The sequence below is a fragment of the Camellia sinensis genome, chromosome 15, assembly GCF_055761805.1.
Source record: "Camellia sinensis isolate YWXY chromosome 15, ASM5576180v1, whole genome shotgun sequence".
NCBI lineage: Eukaryota > Viridiplantae > Streptophyta > Magnoliopsida > Ericales > Theaceae > Camellia > Camellia sinensis.
Genome location: NC_138975.1, coordinates 138,586,493 through 138,608,733, shown reverse-complemented (window position 1 = coordinate 138,608,733; position 22,241 = coordinate 138,586,493). Strand labels below are relative to the sequence as shown.

The window sequence follows — 22,241 nt, the reverse complement described above, 5'->3', positions numbered from 1 at the left end:
ATCGGCATAGCTCTTTGCGATGGTCCACCCTGCCACAATGACAATAAATTGAATGAATAGATTCATATTCAATATTGTAACTTTTCTTACCTAGAATGAATTTGGGACGAAGTGGTTTGCTAAGGTCCACTTCAATGCAAACTCTTGCAAAGCGCCTTATTATGGCCATGACAGTGGTGAGATCAATCTTCAAAGGTTTCCCTAATTTCCTCGCGATGGTGTATAGAACTTTTTCTTGAAAGTACTCAATTGGAAGCTCTGGAAACCTAACCCAGACAGCTGTGGTGGTTTCAAAGGCTTCTGATGCCTTGAAGTCAGGCTCCCATTTGCGTACCATGAGATAGTGATCCATGATTACCCATTGACCACCTAAGTAAACCATTGCACAGTCCTCTTAAGATGAGAACTTAAATAGGAAGTAGTTGTTTCCCAGATCAATTGCATTGAAATCATCTTGTAGACCCTAGAGTGTTTTGACTCGAGAACAAAGCATTCTATACCCTATACTTTTCCCAAGTAGTCTGATGAGCAGAGCATTGGCCAAAGGTTGTCTGATTTCTTTCAATAATTTTTTTGGGAGATCGATTGTGGGTATCCCATAGTCCCTCTGTGGAGTAGGCCCATCTTGGATGTCTGTGTCTCTATCCTCATCTTCCTCCTCAGTGTTGATGTTGTCTTCTAGCTCATTAAAGTAGAAGTCTTTACTTCTGGGTGCTGCGAGGGCATCCTTGAATGATTTAATTTTGGGTCCCTCAGCTGGTGTATCTAACATCTTAGGGCTAGATGTTTGAGATTGGGATGGGAGATTTGGTAAGGGAGAAACCTCCTCAGTGATTTCCATCTCTTCCTCCCTCATTGACTCTTTACTTTTGATCTTCTTGGTGCTGCGAATGAGATGGTCTTCCTCTTCCTGTGACTTTTCTATGGGGTAAAAAACGACAGTAGATGTTGTGGTCATTCTAGAGAGAGAAAATATATGATCTCTGTATGGACTTCCCCTCAATGGATGTCCTCTTGTGTATTTTTAAATGTATTTTAGATTAATAACATCTAAAAGGTAAAATGAAAATGCTTAGCCTAGGTTTGGCATCCTCTAAAAAATTCAAAAAGTTAAAAAGTCACTATCCTATTTAAGTCACATCATCTTATTTAAGTCACACCACCTCTCTATCACATCACTTCAAACCTAACTCATATTTCATAAAAAGTCAAAAAGTGTACTTATTTAGAACATCTCAAACAACCCCTTAGAGTTCATTTAGGAATTGGGTTAACTTTTTAGTTTTTTTTTTTTTTTTTTACTATTTTAGCCTAAGGTTAAAAAATCTTGTTTGGGATAGACTTTTTGGCTTTTTTGACTTTTATGAGAGAAAAAAAAATGATTATGGGTTGGGTGTGATATTTTGTCTTATTAGATTAAAAAATTTATTTTGTCTTTTTATGACTAAAATAGTTTCAAACTCAACCTAACCCTTCTTCCCAAACAAGTTCTTAACATATTTAAAAGTACACTAAACACTAGGGATGGCAATCTGAACCCGGCCTGACGAGGACCTGATCCCCTGACCCTAATTGGAACGGGTTTTCCCGAAAATTACCGCCCATAGGGCTAGGGATGGTATTGAAAATTGAATCCCTGACGGTTTTCGAGCCGGGGATGGGGATAGGTTCCCCTGGCCCGTCCCCAAATTATACCCGAATATTCCCTGAATATTTTCCACATATATATTATATATGTTTGAGTCAATCTGCCTCTCTCACTTGCTCACATTCATTTCTCTCAAGTCTCAACCTCTCACTCTCCCTCTCTCTCTCTCTCTCTCTTTGTGCGCAGTGCCGATCTCCCACCTCCCATCACCGCCGATCGTCGTCATCCCTTCTCCTCATCACCACTGTTCCTCCTCTCCATCACGGCGATCTACGCTGCTGCTCCATCACCGCTGTCCCTCCTCTCTATCACGATGATCTACGCAATTGCTCCATCATCGCTATCCCTCCTCTTTATCACGGCGATCTGCACAGCTGCTCCATCACTGTCGTTCCTCCTCTCCATCACGTCTTTCTCCCTCTCTCTGAATGTGTAGACTTTTTATTTTTTATTTTTTACATTTTGAGCTCAGATCTGTTCGTCTCTCTCTCTCTCTCTCTGCATGGGTGTGTTGTTGATGATGACGATGATAAACAGATGATTGTTGTTGTTGATGAATATATATACTCAGATTTGTTGTTGAATATATATGTTGTTTTTTTTTTTTTTAGCAGGGGAATTTTTGGGATCGGGAAAACGCGATCCCCATTAGGGGCTGGGGCCGGAGGCGGTGATAGACTCCTCGTTGGTGATTGGGGCCGGGGGCGAGAAAAATTCTACCATCGGGGATCGGGGACAGGAAGTGTGGTCTCTGGCCCTACCCCGACCCGTTGCCATTCCTACTAAACACACACACACACACACACACACAAACTCAAACTATTTTTAAACACTGTTAACCAAAATGAGTGAATTAAACTTCTCAAACAACTCAAAACTATTTTTAAACACTGTTAACCAAATTGAGTGAATTAAACTTGTCAAACAGTTGGGGTCAAATGAGTATGAATCCCTATTTGATGGAGTCCTATAGTTTTTTAAATAAATTAAATTATGTTAAGTAAATTATTAACAATATAAATAAGTACATGTTTTTAAATAATTTTTGAAAGTTTGATGGGGTCTTGGGACATCATCATTGCAAATGTGAGTGAACAATTTCATTTTTTTTCTTTTAAAGCGGTTTGAAGCATATTTTTTTCAAAAAAAAAATAAAAAGTTAATAATTAAAAAATATAAGATTTTAATTTTTAGATAATCAATTTAAATGGTGCTAAAGTCTTGTTTGGTATGCCAGTATTTTAGTTTAAAAGTTAAAAAATTACTAAAAATATTAAAAAGCCTATAACCTATATCAAAAAATCAAAAAATTCATTTTCTTTCTACTTGTTGCACATCCTTTCATAAAAAAATTAAAAAATTATTTCAAACATAATAATTTTTTTACTTTATATTTTAATTAAAAAATTATTAAAATAACATATTTCCAAAGTAATCTAACTTCACCGACCTTGGTTTATTTGATTTCTTTCATCTTCAGCCTTTACACGCCACGTCGTGTGTTGTTGGCGATTGTTACATAACAGGACACCTCCGCCCACGGTCCTTATTGGAGCTCCGATTTCACGAGCCCAAAAACAAGCCCACTACTTCGCGTCACATAAAAATAAATAAGGACACTTATCAATAAATTTCATAGACAAAATTCTAAATTTATAATCTCAAAACAAAATATTTATATCAATTAGTTTTACATATTTTTAATTATTATTAAAAAAATTATAACTTTAAAAATGTTGCTACATCTCATCACCCTCGAAGTTCCATCAAATAGTCATCAGAAACTTGCCGGAATATTCAATATCATTGAAAAGTCACCGGGTATCGCTGGAGTATTCTGAACGTCACTGAAATCACTGAATGTCCAAAATGTTCGTTGAACGTCAAGAACACCATCGGAGATTCACCGGAATATCTAGAATATTGTCCGAAAAAATAAAGAAAAAAATGGAGAAATTATAGTGAAAAAAAAATAGCAAAATGTGCTAAATATTGATAAATTGAAAGGGAAATTTTTTTTAAAAAATAACAACAAACAACAATGGGAAAAAGTATATATATTTTTTAATTTTTGTAGTATTTAAGCAAATAATCTCTAATATTGATGAAATTGAAAAGTAAGATTTGAAACTGTAAAATATTACAGTTTCAAAGTATGATTCTTTTAAGCATTTATCCTTATTAGTCAAATTAAAAAACATGTTATGAAACTGTAAAATTTTACAGTTTTAAAAAATGCTATGAAATTGTAAAATTTTACATTTTTAAAGCATGATTCATTTCAATACCAAAAAAATGAAACTGTAAACTTTTGCAGTTTTCACCGCTTGTAACTAAAATTTAAAAACAACTAATTCAAAACTTGAAAAAATTTCTCTATTAAAATAAGAAAATAGAAGTGTGTAACAGAGAAAAGATAAAAAAATTGAGAAATTGATGGAGAGAAACTGATATAGAGAGAATATTGTACTCCGATAACTATTTTTTAGTTTAGATCTAGTCAAATCTGATGTAGATTTACTCAGATCTGATGTAGATCTACTTATATTCTTTGTCGGAAGCTCGTCTCTTTCGCTGTCGATAAGGATAAAGTAAGGAGTCGATGGTCGGTGGTTACCGGTGAATCCCAATTAATGATAGTCGTCGGTCATCAGTGACTATATATTACAAAGTGAAAGAGAAGAAGTAAGGAATGGCCGCGGTTCATCAAAAATCAGGAAGAGAAAGAGGTAGAGAACAACGAAGATAGGGAAAAATGAAGAAAAAAAATATGTAGTGAACTTTTGAGAGTATTCAAAAGGTTGTGAGACTAAATAGACTTATCTTTTTTTAAATAGAACTTCCAAATAATTTGTCCAAACAAATAATGGAAAGAGAAAGTACTACAATTATTAAAAAATCAATTTTTTCTATAATTTGTTTTCTTTTCTTAAAAACTGAACGAAGTCTAAAGTGTTTTGAAGAAAATTCTAGCTGGCCAAGTCACCCTTGTTTTAGCCCATATTGGATGAAATTGAAACATGTGGATTATTTGGAAAAATAAGTTGTAATTCAGTTGCAATGTGTGAAATTGATGAATTTTATGGAATTTAGCCAAAAATTGAATAATTTATTGCAAGTATCAAATTTGATACATTGATCGACCTTTAAAATAAATATGAACCATATATTTTATTTTTATAATTTTTTGTTGTTGTATTTATGACATTATACATTATATTTAAAGGCTATTTTGAGAAAATAGTTAAAAATAATCTTTTAACTTTTAATCTATTTTGAGTTATGTCATCTCTCATATTTTTTACACATTTTTTCAAAAAAAAAAAATTTTAAATTAACTTTTAATCATATTTCTAAAACAATCCTAAAATTTAATACTCAAATATTATCATTATATCATATAGAATGAGAATATAATGTGATCTTGTCCTAACATGTTTTTTGTTTTCATTTTTATCAAAAATAAACAAATTCATGTTTAATGTTGGCGGCAATTAATAGACTTTTTGTAGGTTGACGAGCATAAATTCAATTCGAGGAGGGTACTCTACGTCGGAGAAGATAAGAACCAGTTGACTTTTGATACCATAATTTAATATTTTTTTACTTTGTTATCATTTTTAATAAAAACTAGTTTGGCATCCTTTAAGAAAAAAGTCAAAAATTTAAAAAATTATATAAAAAATTAAAAAGTTATTACTATTCATTAAAAAAAATATTAAAAAATTAATATACAAATATTAATACAAATCAAAAAGTTGAAAAAATATTAAAAAATTAATATATAAATATTAATACAAATCAAAAAGTTGGCCCAAATGATGGTACTGACGTGATGAGTTCAGTCAGGGACAAAGAAAAAAAAATTATAGTAGAATATTCACTAAATCTTAATAATAAAGTTGTGCCTGTGGAAGCCACCATGGGTCCCGTTTTGATAATCTGAACCGTTGAATATGTAGAACTCGTCTAATACTATATAACTGTAAAAAAATACGTCTATTGAATATCGCTAACTATATGATTAAATCATTTTTGTATAAAAATAGATGGTGTTATAGTTAACAGTTAACACAAAAAATTAACACGATCAGATATCTATCAATATCCAATCAACGTGATTTTTAACAAAACATATAGTACTCGACTAGTTCTACACATTGAACAGTTCAAATTAGAAAAACGGGACCCGTGGTGGCCCCTACGAGCCAAACAATACCATCCAATCAAAGCCCGAGAAGGAGACAATATTTCCTCATCTACTCACCCAGCAAGCTCCTCTGCCAATCCGTACGGCCTCCAACCTTATCTTCTCCTACACACTTATTTATACAATTTTTTAATACACATTTTTTCACAAAAAGTCTAAAAGTTAACCCAAACATCCATATTTTTTTCTTCAACTTTTTAGTCCAAAAAATAAAAAGTGCACTTATTTAGGAAACCCCAAACAAGCTGTAAATATGAAAACTTTTGTCAACTGTAGTCGGCAGCACGGCTGTTGATGGAAAAGTAAGTGGTTTTTGCTGTGTTTCAGTTTTTAATTTATTTTGAATCACATTACTTTTTATATTTTTTAAAAAAATTAAAAGTCAATTTTTAACAATATTTCCAAATAATTCTAAAATTTAATACTCAAATATTATCATTATATCATATAGAATGAGAATATAGGCTATTTAATCGACTTTTTGCAAGTTGACTAGCACAAATTCAATTCAAGGGGGCTCTGCGTCGGAGAAGATAAGAACCAATGGACTTCGTAACATCCTTTAATATTTTTGACTTATTATCATCTATATAACAAAACAGCTCAATTTTTTTGACTTATTATCATTATTAAACATGGAAACTTTTGTTAGCTGTAATCGGCACGGCTGTTGGTTGAGAAGCCAGTGGGTTTGGATTGGATCAGAGACTTCTCCTTGTCCAAAAACAAACGCATCCAAATTGACAATTCTCAACTTGAGAGTTAATATTTTAATTTCTCATTTTATTTTTTCACCCAAAATGTTCCACAAATTCAATTTTTATACAAAATCTACAATGAATGGTGCTGTAATTTTTGAAATTATAAATTACAATAATAAATATTTTAATCCAAAATAAAAAGATCATAAATAATTTTTGATTTTTTTTTAATGAAAATTTGATTTACAAATTATATTTGCATAATGTTACATGTATATAAGGGCCAAAAAATGCAGAGACATAAAATTGTGTAGCATTTCCCTTGGAATTCATATACTGAAAAACTGTGTCCCAAAAAAATTACACCAAGGATCCTCTAGAGTGAAATTTTCCTAAAGTTTCCTAGAGTGCTACATTGTGTGGTTGAGATTTACTGGCAAGTCACATCAGAAAAATTGATGTGACTTGCCAGCAAATCTCAACCACACAATGTAACACTTTAAGAAACTTTAGGGAAAAATCACTCTAGAGGATCCTTGCTCAAAAAATTATCCTTAAAAGTATATTAAAAATAAAATATATACGATGTGTAGGTTCTACTTAAATTAAGTTTGGTCTACACATTTTATTTTTGGAAGTACATTTTTTTAGAGCATATTATTACTGCTCGTTTCCAACCATTTTCTACTATTGTTTAGGGGTGTGCAAAAAAACCTCAGACCTGACAATCTATGCTGACTCAAATCAACTTGCGTGATTTGCAAATGAGAGTTGATAAAAAAAAAAAGATGCTTCGGTTGGTTTACAAGTTAAAATTTGTCAACTTGTCTATAAACTGATTCAACCTATTTATATGTGTATACATAATTATTTTTGCACTTGTGCACACAATCTTTCTTTAATCCTGATGTCATTATTCATATGACACCCACCCCTCATTTTTATTGCATTTTCCCCTTATTTGATTCCTTTGTATATTAGTTTTGTAAAGTATGATTTTGAATAATGCATTCAATTAATTTGTAATTTTTGTGTTAGAATGTGAAATTAAGAAGAAAAAAATTTGTTTGAAATTTTTAAAAATGGAAGGATAAATGTTCACTAATGTCTTTTTATATTTTATATTTTATATTTTAATCTCGCCTAACTTGCTTAAACTGTTGATTTAAAACAACTAAAACAAAGCTGTCAATTTTACGGATAAATGGCAACGAGCTGAAAATTCTCAACATGATTTAAATTGATAATTTTTGTATTAAAATTCAAATGTTTGGGCTCATGTCGGTTCTATTTCAATTATCTAAACATTTCATTTTGTAAGACTTTTTATGTATGTCATTTTAACATAATCAAGTCAATCCGATAACCGTAACATTTTTATTTTATCACGTTTGTTTTTTTTTTTAATTTATTTAAAAGAATGATAAGTGTGTTTTTAAAAATAAACTCTCCATTTTTTGAAAACAAATGCAATAAAAATGAAGATGTTACAATTATCATATTGATTTTTTTTTTCCACAAATGATATATGTACACAGAATGCCCTACAAAATGAATGGTTCAAATAATTGAAATAGGACACGTGATGAGCCCTAAGAACCTAAACATAACGATCAAGTTAAGATTTTATATGATTTCTCAGCGGAAAATGTATTCATTCAACAATTTTTAACTTCCAAACTGTAAGAAATAACCAGGCCTGTACTTGAATGAGGTGGAACCTCCTTCAATTTTGGTCGATTTATTATATTTGTATTATTGGGTGATTGGTTTGAGTTTTTTTTTTTTTTTTTGATCAGCAAAAAAAAGAACTTTATTGATGAGAAATCATACATTACATATGGGAAAACATCAATAAAGAGAGGAGGTGCAAAAAGCATCAAAGTACATCCCCCAATCCCAACTAGGTTGGCACCAAGGAGGATACCCAATCATTTGCTAGCACCATCGAAAAGTTGGTGAGAAACCAACAGGAAAAGAGAGAAAAAACACCCAAAGCACCCAGGCCAATAGATGATACACCAGCAACAACAGGGAAAGCATCACAATCGTCATTTAGATTCTAACAATTGCCATACTAGCAGCTACAGGTACCAGCAGATGATTCTAACTGGCTGAAGGTGGTGACCAAACAGCTGCAGATTCTAAACAGCACCCATTGCCATTCCAAAACAGCACCAACCAGAGAAAAACTCAACAACATCCAACAGCTGCAGATTCATACTAGAAGCATCAAAAGCAGAACCATACCAGCAACAATTGCCATACCAGCAGCTGTAGAAACCAACTCAAAACCCACTCCTAATGCAGATTCTAACTTGCTAAAGGCGATGTACTAAGTCAATAATAGAGTAATTGATGGAAGGGCAAGAAGATTTAACCCACAAAGCAATCCTAACCTTAATGGATTCACATAGTTCATCAATATCCACCTGAGCATTACCGAAGATACACTCATTTCTACGTTTCCAAACTGACCATAGCACTGCTAGGGGGATTGCTCTCCAGATCATCTGCTGTTGTTTTTGAAGCTTAATACCAATGCACCAGTTAAACAGACAACTGATAGACCCAGGCAAAACCCACTGAATACCCCACCATTGTAAGATTCTAGGCCAAATCCTCCAAGTGAAGGGACAAAATAATAACACATGATTAATATTCTCCACCTCACCTTTACAGAAAATACAACGAGGATCAAACCCATCACTGAGAACTCTAATTCTTTGGAGATAGTAAGAAGTCTTAATCCTACCTTTCCAAGCTAACCAACCAAAAAATTGAACTTTAGGTGGAGAGACATTCTTCCAAATGAAATCTGCTATTTTACTATTGGTAATAAGACTCAACTCACACCCCTTGTATGCAGAGGCAACAGAGAAGAGCCCTGATGAATCAGCAGCCCATGATAAGCTATCAGGAGTCCCTTCTACAAGAGCAGGTGCATTGGAGAGCATCTCATATAACCTCCTCAAGTCCTCAACCTCCCACTGGTACAGAACTCGTCTGAAGCATAGATTATCCTCCACCAAACCAACCCACCTACTGAGCACCAAATGCACAGATTCAGCTTTGTCCACTGATAAGGAGTACAATCTAGGAAATTCCTCTTTTAAGCAGACATTGCCGATCTAGATATCCTCCCAAAATTGTGCTCTTCTCCCATCCCCAATAACTAAGCGTAACTTGCTCTTGAAGAAGCCAACCAGGTCAGGATTATGCCAAGCAACACCCATAATACCCTTCCATATCTGGGAAGACTTGGAATTTACCACAGGTAATGGCCACCAGCCCCTACCAACCTCGCTGTATTTGCTACAGATCACCTGTTTCCATAAGGCATCATTTTCAGAACCAAACCTCCACCACCACTTCAAAAGAGGACAATCATTCATAAGTGTAAGTCTCTTGATTCCAAGGCCTCCTTGGCTTTTCCTCTGTGAAATCTCCTTCCAACTGATCAAATGAACTTTCCTTCTAAGCTCATCACCACCCCATAAAAATCTAGATTGAATTTTGACTATTTCCTTTGCAACACCCGCTGGCATCTTAAACAAAGATAAGAAAAAGATTGGTAAACTAGACAGCACAGATTTTATAAGTGTCAATCTACCAGCAAAGGATAGGAACCTTCTCTTCCAAGTAGCCAATTTCTGTTTGCATTTATCAATCACTGGTTGCCATGTCCTTCTTCTTCTTGGGCTAGCTCCTAATGGCAAACCCAAGTATTTAAGAGGCAGACTTTGTTGAAGGCAATTTAATTTGGAAGCAAACTCCTTTGTAAGTTCATCATCTAACCCAACCCCACATACCACACTCTTATGATAGTTAATCTTCAACCCGGATAGTACTTCAAAACACCTCAAAATCCTTTTGATTGCAACTATCTCGCCCCAATCAGCCTCGCAAAATAGGATTGTATCGTCTACAAACTAAAGATGGGTGATCCTAACGTCATTTGCTCCTACCACTGCCCCTTTAATCAATCCCCTCTGCAGAGCTCTCAGTAACAGAATATTAAGAACCTCAGCCACAATATTAAACAGAAATGGTGATAATGGGTCCCCTTGACACAGTCCCCTCTCCGGAGTAAACTCAGATGTGGGAGATCCATTTACCAAGATAGAAATTTTTGCTGATGTTAAGCATTCTTGAATCCAACTAATCCATTTATTACCAAACCCAAAGTTAGATAACATAAAAAGGAGGAAAGCCCAGTTAATGGAGTCAAAGGCTTTCTGAAAATCAAGTTTTAGTACAATGCCCTTCTTCTGATTCTTCTTCCATCCATCCACTATTTCATTCGCAATCAATATACCATCCAAAATATTCCTACCTCCAATGAATGCTGATTGGGTTTCACTAATAATGCATGGCATTACCTTCTTCATCCTGTTTGACAGAATTTTGGCAAGAATTTTATACAAAGAACCTATTAGACTAATAGGCCTGAAATCATTAAGGCAAGAAGGATTGTCAGATTTTGGAATTAAAGTCACAAAGGAACTGTTAACGCCTTGAACCAATTTAGAATTCTTATGGAATTCCTTAACAAACTTTATCACATCGCCTTTAACTGTCGACCAACATTTTTGAAACAACATCATATTGAACCCATCAGGCCCAGGAGCCTTGTTCCCTGCACAACCCTTTACAGCTGCTACTATTTCTGCTTCAGTAAATTCAGCTTCTAATGTAGCTCTAACATCAGCTCCCCCAATGGACTTAAAAGGGCCAGACAAGCTTGGTCTACTTGGCCAATATTCTGCAAATTGATTTTTAAAGTGCTGCAGAACTTCAGCCCTAACATCTCCAGGATCTTCCTTAATAACCCCATCCACAGTTATTGAACTTAATGCATTTTTGTTGCTCCTGGAAGATGCCAGAATGTGGAAAAATTTAGTATTTCTATCCCCTTTTAATGCCCAATTAGTTCTGGATTTTTGCATCCAAATCCAATCAACCATTCTACTCAATTTCCAGGCTTCCTCTTTAGCCAACCTTCTTCTAGATAACTCTGAATCAGTCAAGGGTCTAACCTCAGCTGCCAGATCAAGACTATGAAGTTCCTCCTCTAGAAGCTTAAGATTGTATTCCACATTGCCAAAGACATCATTATTCCACTTTTTTAAGGCCAGTTTGAGTGATTGGAATTTCTTTAGACATTGGAAACCAGCCCAGCCGACCACAGTGGTTTTAGCCCAGGTTTTTTCCACAAAAGCTAAGAAAGTTGGGTGCAAGAGCCAGGCATTAAGAAATCTAAAAGGCTTTGGACCCCAATCTCGCTCATCTTCCATAAGCAAGATAGGGCAGTGGTAACCCCCAAAGTTTAAAATTAAACTTATGCATCCACTCCAGACTGAGCAAGAACCTGTCAATCCTACTCCACTTCTCTCCATCCTGCGAATTACACCAGGTGAATTTCCTTCCCATCATTGGCAGATCACACACTTCCAGGTTGTCAATTAGATCATTAAACTCCCTAATACCCCGATCTCTCCTAGAACAATCTTTCCTTTCGGATATACATCTGATTTCGTTAAAATCGCCCCCCAGACACCAAGGTTTGTCATAAACTTGATTTAGTCTAATTAAACTATCCTACACCTTTTTCCTTCTAGCATAATCATTAGGGCCATAAATGTTAAGGAAAACACATTCAAAGCTAAAAAAGAGAGTACCTGACAAGATAATGAAATTTTTGTTTGAACAACAATCTAGCATCAGAAAGACATCTGGATTCCAAATGCAAAGTAACCCGCTAGCTACTCCATCCGAATCCACTGCCATGAATTCCAGCTTATCTGCAGGCCAAATTTGACGCACAAACGCCTCATCAATGGAAGACTTCTTTGTTTCCTGTAGCAGAACCATATCAACCTTTCTATCCAAGAATATATTTCTGATTTTATTCCTTTTAGTAGGCTTGCCAAGCCCCCTTACATTCCAAGATAAGATCTTCATAGTAACTAATTCAAAACACCAACCACCTGGGATTGCAGATCAAACGGCACCTTCACCCCTCCTCCTCATCATTGCTTTATCTTGCGTTTCCATCTCCATTAGTTTACTCATAACTTCATCCTCATTTCCTTCGCAATTCAGCCCCAAAACCTTGCCAATTTGAAGCGTTGCTTCTGCTTCGTTCAACATCCGCTGACCACTACCCGATTTACTTGCCATGGACAAAGAGATTACTGCAACAGCAGACCTAAAAATGGCTCCCTTTCTCAGATTCGGAGAGGGTTTACCACCAATTTGAATAGGACCTTTTTTACTTCCGAAAGATCTTGCAATACCTTTACCTTTCACCTTCTTAGGCATTTTCCTTGTCGGGGCAGTTGTAGCAGACATACCCACACCAAGTCTTGATTCCTTTCAACTAAACTGATCTGAACACCGTCACCCCTCTTTGGTTGTTCTAATTGCTCATTGCTGGGTTGGGCCTCCAACTCACTTAATTCAGAAAATCTTTGGCCCGTCACAGTGCCACCCTGCATAGTATGGGCCTTATTTAAGACTACTTCAATATTTAGCCCAGGTCTGTTAATCTCAGAGCCACTAATACTCCTCATGAAGCCTGGGGTGATAATTTGGTCCACATCGTTTCTGTTGCCTTTATTTTGAAAATGCATAGGACTCAACACTCCTGCTGTAGCTGTTCTTTTCACCCATGCGCCCCCATAGTTTGTCATTTCCAAATTCATGTCAGACTCTTAAACCACAGACGTGCACAGCCACCTATCATGCTCTGCCATGCCTTTGTGCTCATCATGACTTGCCGCAGAATCAGTAGCCTCCATGTCAACATCTTTGTCCACCTCACCTCCAACCTGTCCCACCACGTCAGACCCACCCTCTTCCTGTTTGCTCTCCACTTCCGATGCCTGGTTATCACCATTGCTACGCAAAATGCAGCACTGGCATTGTTGATAGACCACCTTCGAGATAACCACCTGTTCATCACAAACCTTAACTGGGTAGCTCACACCTTTACAGTTCAGGTTAATAGTCGTATTAATGGATTCCATACACTTCGTGGCTATCCTCACCTTCCCACAATCCAAGGACTGCATGCTAACTGTATCATCATCTATACCCACAATTTCCCCCCACAGTTCTCCTATACTTTTAAATGTTATACTATTCCAAAGGTTCATGGGCACTCCATAACAAGCAAGCCAAGTGACCCTTTCTTGTTCAATGACCATACCTTTTTCCCATTCTTTTATCGACTCACACCATTCATGAATCCAATCCTTCATCGACTTCAATTTCTCTTTCATGATTTCCACTGTTGCAAAAGAGATAACTATGTCCCTACCTCCTCCATCTCTCACCTGAATGTCTCCCAGTCCTCTATTATGCAGTTCCTGTTTAAACTCCACCACATAACGTAATGGCTTAAGTCTAACAATCACACTGGTATATAACCAGCCATTACCAGCCTCAGCAACGTTTATTGTTAAACTAGTGTTGGATAGCATTCTTTTCCCACTGACCGCCTGCGCATAGGATTTGCCCCCTTGTGCTAGAGCAGGTGCTACACTTCTACTGACCTCTGTCCTTTTTTCATTCCATGCCACTCTAGGCCTCTGGTTTGTGAGTTGCTCTTTGCCAAAGTCTGCAACTTTCACTTTCAATGCTCTGTTATCACACCAGAGACCATGTGCTTTCTGGACGGCCATTTAAACTGCCACCGGGCAATCATATCGGACAAAGCCAAACCTTGATCGCGTCATTTGCCTCCTTTTGTTGGGGATGAACACATCCCTTACAACACCAAAGTTGGAGAATATCCCATATAGCCCTTTTGGATCCATAGATTCAGGAATCTCATCCACGAAAATCGTATGAATACCCTGTTCTACACCTTTATACCATTGGCTTGAGCCCCCATGTTTGCGTAACACTGGCCTCCAACCTCCTCCACCACCTCTTCCTCCATCTGTAGCGCTTCCTCCATCTCTAGCTCTCCTAGCTCTCTCCATCACTTCCTGAAAATTCCAAAAGACTAATAAACAATTTGCTTGGTGATTGGTTTGAGTTATGATATGATAATACAATTGTGATAGAAATCCTCACACATGCATGATTCTACAATTTCTATTCTCATCCCAACTACTCATAATGTGGGATCCATACTTACATACGTGAAATCCACATACCCTTGTCCCAACTACTCATAATGTGGGATCCATACTTACATGCGTGAAATCTACATACACATCAAAGGTCAAAATTAAAATGGGGATCATGAAATCCTAAAAAAAGAGTCTCAAACATTTCTATATGACAATATTAGGTGGTATCTTATCCATATGCAACAATTTTTCAATAATATAGACACCGGGTATATAACGTATAATAACCCACCACGTCAGAGCCGTACACCTTCTTTGATCTATAAATAGCACTTCCTTTGCCATGCATATTATTATCAATGCCACACATATAATAAAGTATACAAAAACCTTTTACAATGAAGACAACAATATTCCTCTCAATATTTATTCTCTCTACCTTCTCTTCAAACTTGATATTTCTCAGCACAGCCAACTCTGCTCCCAGCCCAGTCCGCGACATAGATGGCAAAGAGGTCCGAGCAGGCATCGATTACTACATCCTGCCCGTGTTCCGCGGCAAAGGTGGTGGGCTAACCCTAGCTAACACCACCCAAAGGTGCCCACTCGACGTGGTCCAAGCACGACAAGAGGTCGACCATGGCCTCCCATTAACATTCTCTCCTGTAAACCCTAAAAAAGGCGTGGTTCGGGTATCAACCGATCTGAACATCAAGTTCTCTGCCGCGACTATCTGTGTTCAATCAACTGTGTGGCGGCTCGCCAATTATGAGAAGTCAACAGGACAATACTTTGTAACAACTGGTGGTGTTGAGGGAAACCCGGGTCCCAAAACCGTGAGTAATTGGTTTAAGATTGAAAAGTTTAATGATGATTATAAGCTTGTTTTCTGTCCCAGGGTGTGTGATGTCTGCAAAGTTATTTGTAGAGATGTTGGGATTTATATTGATGAGCATGGAACGAGGCGTTTGGCTCTGAGTGATGTGCCATTCAAAGTCATGTTTAAGAAGGCTTAATGGTTGGTTTAGTTTCAATTATATAAGAACAATAAGCACTGTTAAATAAAGAATCCTTATTGTTCTTAGAACCACCATTAAAAATATTGTAGAATCACCACAATCGGCAGTTCTTAGAAGATCTCAGAGGGAAAGAAAGCCTGCCATTCCAAATGATTACATGGTGTATCTACAAGAATCTGATTTCGATATTGGGATTAACGAAGATCCAATCTCATTTTCACAAGCCATGAATAGTGATAATTCTACTAAATGGGTCAATGCTATAAATGAAGAGTTAAAATCCATGGAACATAATGGTGTTTGAGATCTCGTCGTATTGCCTAATAATTGTAAAAAGATCGGATGTAAATGGGTCTTCAAGACCAAGCGTGATGCAAAAGGCAATATCGAACGATTTAAACCTAGACTTGTTGCCAAGGGTTTTACTCAAAAAGAAAGCATAGACTATAAAGAAACCTTCTCTCCAATATCAAAGAAGGACTCGCTTAGAATCATCCTAGCATTGGTAGCTCATTATGACTTAGAGTTATATCAAATGTATGTGAAAGCTGCTTTTCTAAATAGGAATTTGGATGAAGAAATTTATATGGAGAAGCCAGAAGGATTTGCAAAGAAAGGTAAGAACATTTAGCTTGCAAATTAAAAAAATCCATATATGGCCTTAAACAAGCTTACAGGCAATGGTATTTAAGGTTTAATGATACCGTTACCTCCTTCGAATTTAAGGAAAATACAGTTGATCAGTGCATATATCTGAAGGTTAGTGGGAGTAAGTTCATTATTTTGGTGCTATATGTGGATGACATTTTGCTAGCTAGTAATGACCTTGGTTTATTGCATGAAACCAAGGAATATCTCTCCAAAACTTTAAAATGGTCAATATGGGTGAGGCAAATTATGTTATTGGCATAGAGATCTTTAGGGATCGATCTTGAGGATTGCTAGGACTATCTCAAAAAGGATATATTTATCGTGTTTTGGAGAGATTCAATATGTAGTTTTGTTTAGCCGGTGATGCACCCATCATGAAGGGTGATAAATTAAGTGAAAAACAGTGTCCGAGGAATGACTTGGAAAGAAAACAACTAAAGGATATTCCATATGCATTAGTGTAGACACCCCATTTTTGACCGACCTTAAGACTCAGACGTCACCAATTGAGCGCTTGGTGATGTTGCATAATGTGCTCGTTCAGAAGTTCCAGAATCGCGGCCGTGAGCCCTGCCTCCGGACTCCCGAACCCTTTTCTGTGCCTTGTCTCGGTTTGCGAACCAGACTCGGTTTTCTCTGTTTCTTTTCCTGAGGGAAGGAAGAGGTCCTGTAGACCATCTCTCAATGTCTGCAGGCTACATTTGGTGGCCGTAGGCCATTTTGCCCATTTCGGAGTCCGGTTCTCGGTTTTGGGAGCCGTCAGGCCGTGTGCCTCGGTTCGGGACCGCCTAACCATCTCCGTTTACTCTGATTTTTGGCATACATCTTATTTTCTCCCTTTTGAGGGACACTGGGGTCTGAGAAACCCACTTCGTGGCCGAACGCCACTTTCGGTGTTTAACGGGCAGTTTCCGGGGCCCCAGACTGCGTGTTTTGGCCCCCGAACATTCGTTTTGCATCGGTTTTCGTTCATTTTTGGCAGGTACCTCTGTTTTATCACCAGGAAGGTCACTGAAGGGTGGGAGGCCAGCAATTGTTGCAGCAACCAGTTATCTCTCCTCCGGAGCCTCCCGACGCCCGTTTTTCGCACTTCCGGGCTAATGTTGAATACCCTAAGGTTAGTGTTGTCAACTTTCAACCACATATCTGTGATCTACACACCTGGGAGGCTCCTAAAAACCCATGGCCGACTACTAATTTTTCTTTCCATTTTTGCCCCTCCTCTTTAACTGCAATGTTGAACACCTTGGGCCCATTTTCTCGAACTTTCAACCACATATTTGTGATGTACACACATGGGAGGCCACTAAAAAGTGGTGGCCGGCCATTAATGTTGATTGACCCTTTTGAACCCCTCTTTCTGAGCCAATGTTGAACCCCTTGGACCCATTTTCTTGGACTTTGAACCACATGGTTGTGATGAGGAGACCTAGGGGAACATCACCATGTGGTGGCCGGCCACCAAATTTGATTGAACCTTTTGACCCCTAGCCGGCCGGCTAGGGGGGGTGGCCGGCCAGCCACCTGCAGCCAAAGCAATGGGCCGGCCTGCTTCCTCACTGTGTGTGCTTTACAGCTGTCCAGCTGTTTCCCCCCAGAAAATATCCCAATTCGGGGATATTTTGTGGGGAAAGATTGCCTCCTTTTGGCCCCACCTTTACACCCATCTTCTTGTCCATATAACCAGCTGAGGTCCTTCTTGACAAGGGTTAGAAACTTTCATCTTCAAGCTTCCATAGCCAACTCCATCTTCTTCCTTCTCAATTCTTGAAAAAACCCTAAGTCCCTAACCATCATTCCTTCTACACCACCAAGCTCTACCACCACCATCTCATTTCCAGCAACAAGGAAGGATTCTTGAAGGCTAAAGAAGCTGCAAATCCATCCAAGAAGCAACAAAAGTGTTGATCTTCAAGGGTAAGTAATACTTTGACCCTTTTGACCCTTTTTCTTGATCAATATGTAAGCCATGCATGCTTTTTGTGTTGAGCTCCGGCCATAACTGAAAGTGGCCCTCTTTTGAGCTCATTTTCACTTTTCATTAAGGGCTCAACCCTGTTTGAGCCCTCCATGATGCACTTGCTTCATTGACCCTCTTGTATGTCAACATTTTGCATGCTATCTTTAGCCTATATGTAATCTGTTTTTGAGCATGTTGTAATCTGTAAATGTGCTTATTTTGGGCCCTTCTTCAACATTGTTGAAGGGCCCCTCACCATTTGGTGCCTCCATGTGTCACTTGTAGTTATATCCCCTATTTGGCCCCTTTTTTTGCATAAATTAGTAGCCCTCTTTGTTTCTGTTTTTGGACCTTGGTCCGAACTGAAAGTGGTCTTATTTTGGCCTATACTTCATGTTTCATTCACACTTTTTTTCTGTTTGGTGATTATTTTATACACTTCATGTTTTAGCACCTTTTGAGCCTTATTTTGCATCATATTTTTAGCATGTTTGTATACTGATTTTGAGGCTGCCATATGCTGTAAATGTTCATATTTTTGGTCCATCTTCAGTGTTGTAGAAGGAATTTTTTCAGTTTGGGTTTAGCTTATACCACTTGCTTCATTACCCCTATCTTGGCCCCTATTCTTGTATGCTATTTTTGCCATACCTATATTTGCTGTTTGGCCATGTTTATAACTGGAAAAGTGTTTATTTTGGGACTGTCTAGCTTCTGTCTTTGCATTGCATGTCCATGTTGTGCATGTTTAGTATGGCTATAGGCCATTTCGGATGCCCAATGTTGCATTTCGGGACATTTCCTTGCATTTCATGTCATTTCGCTTCATTTCGGGACTGTTTTCCCTCATATTTTGTTGCTGAAATTCCATTAGTATGCTTGCATATCATTTCCATGTCATTTCATATCATTTTATCATTGCCTCGGTTTGCGTGCCCGTGTGCACGCATTTCGAGGCACTTCATTTTCTACCATCGGCATCTTATGTGAGTGTGGCTGAGGCTCTCTCATGTTAGTATAAGTCCATTTGTCATTTTCCATGTCATTTGCATTGCGTATGCATTGCCTTGGTTTGCGTGCCCGTGTGCACGCATTTCGAGGCACTTCATTTTCTGCCATCGGCATCTTATGTGAGTGTGGCTGAGGCTCTCTCATGTTAGTATAAGTCCATTTGTCATTTTCCATGTCATTTTCATTGCGTATGCATTGCCTCGGTTTGCGTGCCCGTGTGCACGCATTTCGAGGCACCTCATTTTCTGCCACCGGCATCCGATGTGAGTGTGGCTGAGGCTCACTCATGTTGGTATAAGCCTATTTGTCATTTTTATGTCATTCCATTCCATTTTATCATCGCCTCGGTTTGCGTGCCCGTGTGCACGCATTTCGAGGCACTTCACTTTTATCCGTCGGCATCCCATGTGAGTGCGGCTGAGGCTCACTCATGTTGGTATAAGTCCAATTGTCATTTCCATATCATCACCTCGATTTGCATGCCCGCGTGCACGTATTTCGAGACACATACCATCGCCTCGGTTTGCGTGCCCCCGCGTGCACGTATTTCGAGACACATATCATTGCCTCGGTTTGCGTGCCCGCGTGCACGTATTTCGAGACACATATCATCGCCTCGGTTTGCGCGCCCATGTGCACGTATTTCGAGACATCTCATTTTCATTGTATCTGTCCTCGCCTCAGTTTGCGTGCCCGTGTGCACGCATTTCGAGGCATCTCATTTTCATTGTATCTGCCATTGCCTCGGTTTGCGTGCCCGCGTGCACGCATTTCGAGGCATCTCATTTTCATTGCATTTGTCATCGCCTCGGTTTGCGTGCCCGCGTGCACGCATTTCGAGGCATCCCATTTTCATTGCATTTGTCATCGCCTCGGTTTGCGTGCCCGCGTGCACGCATTTCGAGGCATCTCATTTTCATTGCACATATCATCGCCTCGGTTTGCGTGCCCGTGTGCACGCATTTCGAGGCACCTTATTTTCAGCATTCTGTCATTTTCTCGGTTTGCGTGCCCGCGTGCACATATTTCGAGGCATCTCATTTTCATAGCATTGAGTATGTTAGGATTATATATTAGTTGCATTTCATGCATATCATGCATATTGCATCATGTCCGGAATAGGAGTTAGCCCGGGCACGGGAAACGAGGTACATTTCGTACTCCGAGTGACAGAATGTGTCTCAATTCCCCAGTCACCGACACTCCGGATTATCCATGATGGAGTTAGGTTTTAGCTGTAGTTTCATGTGCATTCATCCTATATTGAGTTGTGCATTTCGACTCCTCGGCCATCATGCCTCGGTATGCGTGATTGGTGGCACGAAGATCGAGACATGCATATATCTGTGCAGATACATTGCTATGCCCCTTTCCTGCTCTCTGTTGCAGCAAAATCAGGAATCAGCAACTTTTTGGGGCTTGGCACGCATTTCAAGAACAGATGTAAACAGAGGCTAATCGGGGCATTCCGGTGGATTTCCGCGCAAGACAATCCGGACATGCATCATCCATCAGAAGCAAGGCAGTCCCTGGCTTGCACGCCAGTTTATTTGCTTTCTAGTTAATTCATTAATTAATTAGAATTTTGTAATATTTCGGACTGTAATATTCTTTTATTCGGGACTGTAATATTCGGACTGTATATTTATTCGGACCCTCTGAGTGAGGGCACAACTGTAATAAGTGTGGGTGAGTGTGATGTATGTCTTCCAACCCCACGTCTTTCTCCCTTTTATTTATCCGCTTTTTATGGTTAGATTAGGGCATGTTTAAATTAGCATACAGTATGACAGCATGTTTTGCATTCATTCATCTGTATTGCATGCACCGGGCTCGGCGCATCATACTAACTGCATTGTACTTTCAATTTCAAAGTTGAATACATGTTAGTTGTAGCATTTCATATGCCATCTTAGAATAGCCGAGCCTACTATAGTTGCATTTTGCATGTGTTGCATTAAGCATCTTTGTATACTTAGGATCATGCATGATTTCTAATGTAGTTTCTGTTTTTGGCTTGGAGTACTCGGTAAGCTTTATGCTTTAGCATCCTTGCATGCGTGTGAGTGAATGCCATGATAGCATGCTTACCATGAGGCTATGTGCTTACATGATTTAACTGCCTGAATGCCTGTGGGTGGAGGCTGTGTTATCTGAATTGGAGTAAAACATCAAACGTTTCAAGCCTACCTGCGGGTAGCAAACCATTTTCAAAAACAAGCACGAAATGTTTTGTTCCAATTCAGGCGACCCGGTCTATACTTGTATGCTGTGCGCATCACATAGTAACCTAGGCTAATAACCGGAATAAGAGCACACAATGTTTTCAAAAATTGATATCATGGTTAGTAGAGGCCGGTCTATGACCGGGCGAGCGGGGGTGCTCACGAAGTGACCTTCCCCAATCGTACCCAAGTTCCCGAGCCGAGGCAACTTTGGTGATGACGGACACGTGGCCTTTTGGCACCGAGTCAGGGTTTCCTAAATTTCCCAAATAAAATATTTAGGTGGCGACTCTGTATCTGGCAAAGCAGTCCATGTTTGGCACTTCTTTCAAAAATCAGTTTTTTTTCACAAAACGATTTACCGGATTTGGACTCTTTGGTTCAGACTTAGAACCGTGACTACACAAATCGAGTCCGAGCTGTAGCGAGGTCCCCCGCGGGCTTGTTACAGTTTCTGGCGACTCTGCTGGGGATATAGAGAACTTGACTCGAACTCATGATATCTGTTTTTTATTACACTTGTGTGTTTCTTTGCATTGCATTTGCATTGGTGCGCCTAGGACACCGTGTTTGCCATCTGCTATTCCTGAACGGTTTGCCGGAGGCTTGTCTTGTCAAGGCATGACCATAAGGCTGACCGGTTGTGGGCTCTGCCAGTATGGGAACACAAACCCCGGTTTTACCGGGGCACCCTCTTTGACCATTCGACCTAGTGCATATTCGGATCCATAG

The 22,241-nt window shown here is 38.5% G+C and overlaps 1 protein-coding gene and 1 pseudogene across 1 annotated transcript; one reads left to right on the top strand and one right to left on the bottom strand.

Annotated features, from left to right (window-relative positions):
• Window positions 1-8,703: 8,703 nt before the first annotated feature.
• On the bottom strand, window positions 8,704-12,913 carry LOC145813338 (uncharacterized). The gene is made up of 6 exons (XM_082908621.1): window positions 12,569-12,913; window positions 12,241-12,418; window positions 10,513-11,984; window positions 9,750-10,392; window positions 8,896-9,638; window positions 8,704-8,769 (listed from the first exon to the last, which is right to left on the bottom strand). The coding sequence occupies exons 1-6, from the start codon at window positions 12,911-12,913 to the stop codon at window positions 8,704-8,706; spliced, it is 3,447 nt and encodes a 1,148-aa protein (XP_082764747.1).
• Window positions 12,914-15,001: 2,088 nt separating this feature from the next.
• LOC145789312 (miraculin pseudogene) lies at window positions 15,002-15,709 on the top strand (annotated as a pseudogene).
• The last annotated feature ends 6,532 nt before the right edge of the window (window positions 15,710-22,241 follow it).

Excerpts from the sequence above, each read along its gene's own strand:
- LOC145813338 (XM_082908621.1), bottom strand. The coding sequence starts at position 12,913 with ATGTCTGCTACAACTGCCCCGACAAGGAAAATGCCTAAGAAGGTGAAA. Across the intron at positions 12,419-12,568 it reads GGAGGAGGGGTGAAGGTGCC|GAAACAAAGAAGTCTTCCAT; the intron begins GTTTGATCTGCA and ends GTTCTGCTACAG. Across the intron at positions 9,639-9,749 it reads CCTGGTTGGCTTCTTCAAGA|TGGACAAAGCTGAATCTGTG; the intron begins GCAAGTTACGCT and ends ACTCCTTATCAG.